A 9,205-nucleotide genomic window follows, 5' to 3' on the forward strand; every position below is an offset into this window, starting at 1 on the left:
CCACCACTTGCTGTGCCAGGATTTGAACCTGAGAACATAGGCCGAGTTTCTGGATTAAAAGTCGAGTGATAATACTACTCGGGTTATTGCCTTCCCTTTTAAGATTTTTAAGCATTTAACATTTTGATCAGCTTGCTGCTGACTTTGTTCTTTAGGATGGAATGTATATCCTCCTCGGGGCCAGACACTACAGTGTGAATGACAGGCATTTTTTTTCAACAGGATAACAACCTTTTGCGAGACTTAAGTAATGTGGGTGGAGGAGGGGGTGTTATTGGATGCAAGGGATGTTGGAGATTAACTGACATTCAATTGTATACTTTGATTTCAGTTAATCTGGTGTTTTGAGGGGATGAATGGGCATATGAAGTTAGGTGCAGATTCCTAGTAAAGACTTTTGTACCTGATAAGAAGTGCTCTTGATCAGAACAACTCAAGGATAATTTCTGAACTTTCCCTGCCAGGTTTGCTTGATCTGGCTGTTATGCTCTCTGTTGGTCTGTTTAGCTGTCACTGAAGTAACTAGCAGAACTTTAAACCTCTCAATTTATTGTATGACTGAGTAATTCTCCCTTTAACCATTGCAGGGCTAGAGGATGCAGGTTAATGTCTTTCTGTTTGCCAGTTAATTAAATTAGAACAAACTTCATTCTTGGATTTCTGTTACCTAGTTTTTCCTTTGGGGTTGTGTAAGGTTGAAGGCAGGATACAGATTGCTATAGTCCCTAGACCCATTCCGATGGTGCTATACCTGTTTTTATCAGAAGCAGGCTACAATAATTAGAATAAAGCAGTCTTACTAGCACACAACAGCTCTTTCTTGGTTTGAGCTTTGCCAAGGTGATATCTTTGAATGAAGTCCTGGATGTCTTGGATGTGTCCTGATCAGTGTTAGGTCAGGATTATTAAGGGCCAGGTTGAAGCAAATTGATCTACTTTTATTTCATTACTAAGGGATGGCAATTCTAAATAAAATGATGGAGCCCTCAGTCACATGAACTTTTTTCCTATAAGAGATGGGTTGCTTGTGTGAAGGGAAGCGAGTGAGTTATTGTTATAGAATGGTAAAATTTAGAGTGGGAACAAATAGGAAGTGTTTTGGCTTCCTTAGTGAAGGAACAACTGGAACTTGTGGCTGGAGAGTGAATGCTGGCAGTTTAGAATTCACACTTTGACTCAGATTTTTGGCAGTTCAATGCTATTAACCTGAAGCAATATAGGTGTTGTTTATGTTACATGGACACGTACACAGTTAGGTTCTCAGTCAGCTGAATGTGCCACAGTGGCAATATAATGACTAGAGTTGCCTTTAAACTTCTAATTAAAGGAAGGTACAGTGATGTGTTTGTTCCTGGTCACTGACCAGGTCTTGGCAGACACTCCCACTCAGGCAAATATGCAGGACATCCAGACCCTAGAATTTAAAGACATCATCTTGGCGAAGATCAAACCTAGAAAAAAGTACGAATGGATAAAACTACTTGATTTCAATGTTATAACTTGCTTCAGTGAGCTATCAGCTTAGTTGTACCTTTGAAGATGGATCCTGCCAGCTGATCATATTTCTGTTTGAAGGTTACAAGTAGGATTGAGAAGTTGTCCAATCAGTATTTCAATCTGTGCCCAACATGCATTTCAAGTTTTAGTCATTCTAGTGCTGGCAGTGTTGGTATTGACCTTTTAGGGATCGATTCCAGATATTTTATAATTAATCTGTTCAGAGATGATATTATACATTTCTTGAGTGAGATTTGAACCCAGGCCTTCTGGTTCTAAAATGGGGTCACAACACAGTGCCACAAGAGTTGCGATTCCATTCTTTTGACATGCTCTTATTTCAGCTGTTCTAGAAAAGTTTTAGGTTAGTAGACAATTAAAATTCCTTGTCCAGGTTGATTTCCTTAATATCACTTCAAAAGAAATCCCCTGTGAGCCTTAGTAATGAACATCATCATTATAAGTGAACCAGATCCTGTTAGCACTACAAATCCAATTGCAGCAGGCAATTAGTGACCGAGAACTGAAACAACACTGATTTTCCCTTCCCCTTTAATTGGGAATTTAAAGACAACTGTAGCACCCAGACTGCTGTTCAGACTTAGTCAGCATACACTGGGGAACGACTGTGCTCAAGTTTGTGTAATATTAAAAGAACTGAGACCACTTCAGCTTGACAGCATGAAGCAAGGCCTTGACAATATCCAGGTTTGGGATGATAAGTAACATTCTTGGCTCGGAAGTGCCAAGAACTGACAATCTCCAACTCCCATGGCTGCTCTGGTGCCTGCTGCAGGCTGAGCAGTGACCACTGCTCCTGATGCCAGGACTGGGACTGATGAACTCCTGGACCTCTGACTGGCTGGCATCTAACTGAGATGGGACATCCAACCTTAGAAGGGCAAAAGCTGTGACCACAGGCAATTAATTACTTCGGGTTCTTCAAAATCCAGGGCTGCTAAACTTTGTGGAGGTTGGGAGGGGCCTGTACCACCCTGGGAATCCCAGCCAGACAGATCACTGGGTTTGGCTAACACATCCAAGTGTAACAGGATTGTGTTATTTTCAGTTAGCCTAATTTCTCTCTAATCAGAAAAAGGCACTAATGTACCACACACAATCATCTAACTTACTTTTGATCTTTTTCCAGGCGAAAAGTCTGAGTCATTGTCTGCAGTTTCTAGATTTTTGTCAGCGAGTGAGCAGGACTCATTAAAACACATTAGAAGACATAGGCTCGACAAACCCAAAACTACAGAGCAGATATATTTGACTGTCAATGCTATCCACAATTACCTCAAATTTGACGAAACGTCAATAAACACTCTCTACAACAACTCACTTTCAGAAGATTGGGGTCGACTTCTTTGTCCTCTTGAAGACACAGTGAAAAAGGGAAGTGATAGAGCAAAGAAGAAGGCTACTGTCAAAATCAGCGACGTTGTTGATGCTGTTGGACTAACTGATGACTGCATTGATGTCAAAACACTTATGGCACCTTTTGAGTTGAAAATGCAAAAATTTAAAAGGAAAGACAAATTAAGTGGTTTGGACCCGAAATGTTTTGTAACAAAACCAATGATAAAACGATCAAAATCTGCAGTCAGCTTTGTGGATGCTGTCAAATTTAGAGGTACAAAGTGTCGACCCCAAACTGCACTTGAAGAAATCAATATGAGCACGAGCTCTCGGACAACAGATTCCAAAGCTGGATCTCAAGCCAAAGTCTTCGCACTTACAGATTCTGCAATTGCCACTATAGATCCCAGATTCAAGGTGCAGTATATTGTTGACATAAATCCATATCGAAAGAACAGTGGCTTCAGTCTTTGGACAATGAAACAACAAAAGGAATATGCAGAAAAAATTGCAATGGACCATAATGCTCAACAGCAAAGAAAAGAACAGGAAACACATACAGCTGGACAGAAGACTTCGTTAAAGAAAGCTGAAAGGTCTTAAGTTGGTCTTAATTTGCATAAATTAATTGGTGAAATCTCATGTTAAAAGTGGTTCATTTGTAGTAATATATCGAATAATGGTAATAAATATTTTGCCTGCTGTACAAGTAATATTACACACATGTTTGTATGTATCAACACTATGTTTTAAGATACAATCTGAATAAGATGCATTCGTTATCAAATCGAAGGGGTTAGTTCAGCAGAACAATTTATGTTGCATTGGCGATATTGAAGGATTGATTATACCAGGTTACAGTTTTGCTTAGCTCAATTGATTAGGCTGTGATGTAGTACCATATCAGTGATATTCGTTCAATCCCTATATCAGCTGTATAATGCATGGAGTCCGACTTCCTCATTTTGATCCAGCTCATTTGATGTGGAGTGGTATCCCTCAAGCTATGTAATCAATTGTATCTCATGTGAGGAAGTTCAATTCATTTAGCTTTGCTATTGAGAGCAATATATAGATATGAATGGACAGAAGTAGAAGGTTATGCATATTGAAATGCTAATGAAATAAACGCACTGAGGAAATCCTATATAGGAAAAGCAATTGAGGGCATACCGGGATTTGAACTGCTGTTGATCTCTGGCTTTTTCCAAGTCAGGAACAATACAAATCTGCAGCTATTCAGAGGCATCATATATTGAAAAAAAAACACATTGGATGCAATCTTGCAAGCCCATGTGGAATTTTAGACGGGTGGATGGGGGAACTTAATTAACTGAGCGGCAACATAAATCAGATTTTCAACAGCAAGTTAAAATTTGGTATTAAGTTCTCAGAACCTTTCAGGGGATGGGCATGTCAGGTTTCTCAAAACTCTCGCATTTATTAACATGCCATGGTCACTTATTAGCATAAATCCATTGGGATTACATCTATGGGAGCAATCTTGTGAGGCAAAACTAGGAAACAAGTATGCTCACAGTGCAACCAATGTACATGGTGTGTACCCGGTAGGATAGACTTCTTCCTCTAAGCTCCAGTGAGTTTAAATTTCTTCACTACCATGACTGCTCTTTCATTACCAAAATGATAGTTTTCACCAATGTGTGCAATGTAAAGGGTGAAGCCTGACCTGGTCAGCCAACTCTTCAGAAGTCTCAATCATGTTCAGTTATGATTATCGTTCTTAAATACTTTCAGTGTAAAAGGTGGGCTTTGATTGGGCCAATGAGCTTGTGCGGCACTCACAATGGCTGACACATGTAGATCTTACAGTGTCAGACACGCAGAACTTAACTCAAAGATGAAGTGAATACAAAAAGGAGGTGAACTCGAAAAGTTTAGACAAAGGCAATTAGGTAAAACGGGATAGTATGGGGTGAAACTGGAAAAACATGGTTGTTGGATGCACATTAACTGCTCCTTGTATAGGATGTCCTTTAGAATACTGTCAGAAGTCACATGACATCAGGTTATAATCCAACAGGTTCAGTTGAAATTACAAGCTTTCAGAGCACTGCTCCTTTGTCATGTGAAGACTTTGAAGTGCTCTGAAAGCTCATGATTTCAAATAAACCTGTTGGACTATAACCTGGCATTGTGTGACTCCTGACTTTGTCCACATCTGTACAGCACTGGCAACTCCACAACTTTAAAATGCTGAATTAATACAGCCCCAAAATAAATAAAATCAAAGAAACCGTTTCTACTATTTTTTCAACAGCTAAAGCATATTAACAACCCCTCTTATCTTCTTGGCTTCAAAATTATTCTTAACGATTTTTTCACACCAAGAATATGATAAACTTTTTGGCACTAGAATAGGCATCTGGAACACTGGCATGTGAAGCATTGCTAAAAAGGACGATCTTTATAATTTCTTGGTTACCCAATTGCAGGAACTTGTACATGCAAGTATTTTATTCATTTTCAAAACTTCCTTAAAATTTGCATGTTTCATGATAGTATTCAATTCCAACAGGTGACTGGCTTTGGGTCTAGCTGAGTGCACATGCAGTTTAACAATCCAATTAAGCTTCTTAACTAGTCTGTTTGTTCCTTCAGAACAAAGCATTTTTTTCTCTAAGGATGTGGCCCAATTTATCAGGATGCGATTAACACTTTCTAAGTAAGAGTGTTCATTCAAAGTCACTCCTGACTTATTTTTCTACTGTCTAAACGTCCATGAAGCCCAAGTTCCACTTTTAAATTTCCTTATTTTATGCAACACACATGCTCAAATTCCATCGAACCTCCTGTTGTCTGTTGCTCTTGCCAATCAATGCTAGTGAACACAACGATTGCAGCTTGTACTTTTACTGCAATCTACTTCTTTATTTATCACTCAGTCAGTTTATCGCTATAGCATAAAACTGCATCAGGTTACAAGTAAAGCTGCCTCACTCACTATTGAGACGTGTTGATCAGCAATAGCTAATCACATTTTAGCCACTCAGCTGGATCTGTCCTACTTCTCTGAACTCTAAACTCAGGGTTCTGCTTTTGTGATAGCTGTCCTAAATTACCCTGCCAATGTCTTCACAACACTTATTTTTATACATTTTCTCTTAGAAGTTCCGGGAAATTTGATTCACACCCAGGACCATTGTGACTGTAAGATTTATATAGACAAGGTACGTTTGCTTCATTGTCCTCTTTTCTGTCTTTAATAGCCTTGATAACCGTGATGATCAAGCAGCTTTTAGCAAGCCCTTATCATCAGATTCCTGTTGAACTTGCAGTGTCTGGTTCTGCCTTGCACCATAGGCTATTGTTCCTGTGAAGTTGGCCATTTTATTCCCATCATCCTTGTAGAGACCTAGTTGTTAACCATTCTGTTACAGTCCAAGAATTAAGATGCAGCCAATTAACTACATTTATGAAAAAAAATCAATGGCATGCATCAAAGAGTTCCCTGCCAGTTTCTTTTTGTGATACCAGTAGGCATTACAGGATCTGCTTTAAGCTGAATGCAACCTACTTTCAGCAAGACGGACCTAATCAGAAATATTAAATTCTTGATGCACTATTTATTTATTTAACTTCCATAGATTCTCATTTCTATCACCTGCTTCATTCGGTGTTTTCAAACATACTTCCATTTTTCACCCTAAAGAAGTGCAACTTTTATATCAATTGGCTAACTTGGAGTAATGTTGCTCGAATAGCTAAGAAGATATTCAACATCACTTCGCTCCAGGAAGGAAACACACTTTAAAATCTTGATCACTAAGGTTCACTTCAAAATCCTGCACAAGTGGTATGGTTTAACATTACATGACCTTTCTGTGAATATCATTTATATAAATATTTCAATATTTGTATTTATCAGTGACTTTTCATGGTCTGTCTACAGTGGTATCATTCTTCCATTCACTGGTCCTTACAAGTAAAAATATTATTTTGGTGCAAACATTCAGCTCTTCCTCTCAAGTAAAAAGCTTTGACTTGTGTTTGTGTCACTTTGACCATTTTCAGCCATTCCTTTGCCTGCCATAATCTGGCCTTCCTAATTGTCCATCTGTATGAATGTGAAGTGTATGGTATTCGTTACTCTCTATAATTTGGTCACACTTTGTAAATACATAGTCATGCCAATTAACTTTGAGGAAATAACCCTAACTGTTTGGATGCCATACTGTAAAAATTCAGTTTTTCACTACAACCTATGTGAACATTTCCACTGTTGTTCACTTTCCCTTTGGTAATATACCATATCCCTGGACCAAAATTTATTTTTAACATCCTTACACGATGCAAGGTTTATTGAATTTTTCTTTGATACATTAAGACTTAATGAATGCCTTTTTCTCCTGCATTCAAAACATTTATTGACCAGACTCCAGGCATTCCTAGGCTTTATCCTTGTTAAAGATCCCCAATCCCAATTGTCTAATACAATGCCCAGATGTATCTCTATCTTCAGAGATAATAAGAATTACAGACGCTGGAGTCAGAGACAACATAGTGTGGAGCTGGAGGAACTCAGCAAGCCAGGCAGCATCACAGGAGCAGGAAAGCTGACGTTTCGGGTCGGAACCTTTCTTCAGAAATGAGGAGGGTGAAGGGAACACAGAAATATAGAGAGAGAACAGGGGTGTACTGGGGAAGGTAATAGGCAAGTGCAGGCAGGGAGTGGGAGGGATTGATCAGTGAGGTGGGAGGGGCAGCTAGGTGGGAGAGAAGATGGACAGGTTGTGTCAAGTCAAGGAGATGGGGATGAGAGGGAGGGTTGGTTGTGGGATGACATGTGATACCGGAGGATGCACAATGATGCCACCCACAATCTGGAGGAGCAACACTTCATATTTCACCTCGGGAGTCTACAGCCCAATGGCAAAGATATGGATTTTACCAGTTTCCAAATCTCCCCACTCTTGGCCTCATCCCATGACCAACCCTCCCTCTCATTCCCGCCTCCTCAACCTGACATAACTGTGCATCTTCTCTCCCACCTCACTGATCAACACACACCACTCCCTACTTGCACTCACCTATCACCATTTCACCTACCTTCCCCAGCACCCCACCTCTCTATTTCTGAGATTGCTTTCCCCTCCCCATTTCTGAAGAAGGGTCCTGATCAGAAACGTCAACTTTCCTGCTCCTCTGATGCTGCCTGATCTGCTGTGTTCCTCCAGATCCACACAGTGGTATCTCTATCCTCACTCCTCTTACTTATGATTCCCCTTTCCTGGTTCACTTTTTAAGCACATATCAAAGCAACCTAGCATTGCTGCTATCATTGAATCATCCATTCTGTGTGTTACTACTGAATGTCTCATTAAGCTACGAAGGCCATTGAGAATGACTGTTTACCCAAGAATTTTTAAAGTCTTTGGCAACTGTTTCCAAAATGTATTTCTTTCTGAAAAGGTAATTCCAATTAGTACAAGGAACCTATTCATGTTCAACACCTTAGCGCAGTCCAGCAATTTAAAAGTGAGCACTCAGTTAGAATCTCTAAGTAGAATTCTTGCAAACTTGCATTGTCTTCTGTAAAATTCTGTTTTCTAAGATTATCAAAAAATGAGCAAACCTCATATATATTTAACAGGTTAACTTTCTTCTAAACTTTGTACATAAATGTAAACAGAATGTCCAAATCATCCTCAGCAACATTCCCACCTCTCTGACAGATTGAGCATAGACAATGTATGACACTATTCCCAGCATTAACGAGGGACCTGAGGGGCAACTTGTTCATGCAGAGGGTGGTGTGTGTATGGAACAAGCTGCCAGAGAAGGTGGGTACAATCACAACATTTAAAAGGCATCTGGATATGTGCATGAAAAGGAAAGGTTTAAGAGGGGCATGGGCATGGGCCAAATGCTGGCAAATGGGACGAGATTAATTTAGGACATCTGGTTGGCATGGACAAGTTAGACCACAGGGTCTGTTTCTGTGCAGTATAATTCTGACCTCCAGTTTTAGAAGTCACTGCAAAGCATGCACTTCAAAGATTTGCACAGAAGAACAATTTAGAGGGAACATAGTTCCTCAGTGTCCAATTGTTGAGCCTCCAGCTTTGAGAATACCTTTCACCTGATCTTACTTCTGGTAGAAAGTGACAGAACCATGGCCACAGCTTGCTTTTCTCTTGATGAAGATGTAAGCTATATTTCATTCTTTCATTGGCATAATGTTCAGCTTCACTAAAGCCATATAATTCATTAGGACATTGGTCCCAATAAGGGAGCTCAATCCACTGGCACAGTTCACTCTTTCCAAAATACTGATGCTAATGTCCCATGAATTGGAACTCATTTCTCCCACATCAATTTTTCAGCC

At 39.7% G+C, this 9,205-nt stretch overlaps 1 protein-coding gene across 2 annotated transcripts in view; it reads left to right on the forward strand.

The window, feature by feature from the left end:
- fbxw10 (F-box and WD repeat domain containing 10) overlaps positions 1-4,913 on the forward strand; it is a 66,441-nt gene extending 61,528 nt beyond the window's left edge. For both annotated transcript variants that reach the window (XM_048554741.2, XM_048554742.2), the window contains one exon: positions 2,648-4,913. In XM_048554741.2, coding sequence (XP_048410698.2) covers positions 2,648-3,459 — 812 coding nt within the window. In that variant the 3' untranslated portion in view covers positions 3,460-4,913. The remainder of the gene's footprint in view (positions 1-2,647) is intronic.
- Positions 4,914-9,205: the final 4,292 nt, after the last annotated feature.

The sequence above is a fragment of the Stegostoma tigrinum genome, chromosome 22 (genome assembly GCF_030684315.1).
Source record: "Stegostoma tigrinum isolate sSteTig4 chromosome 22, sSteTig4.hap1, whole genome shotgun sequence".
Classification (NCBI taxonomy): domain Eukaryota; kingdom Metazoa; phylum Chordata; class Chondrichthyes; order Orectolobiformes; family Stegostomatidae; genus Stegostoma; species Stegostoma tigrinum.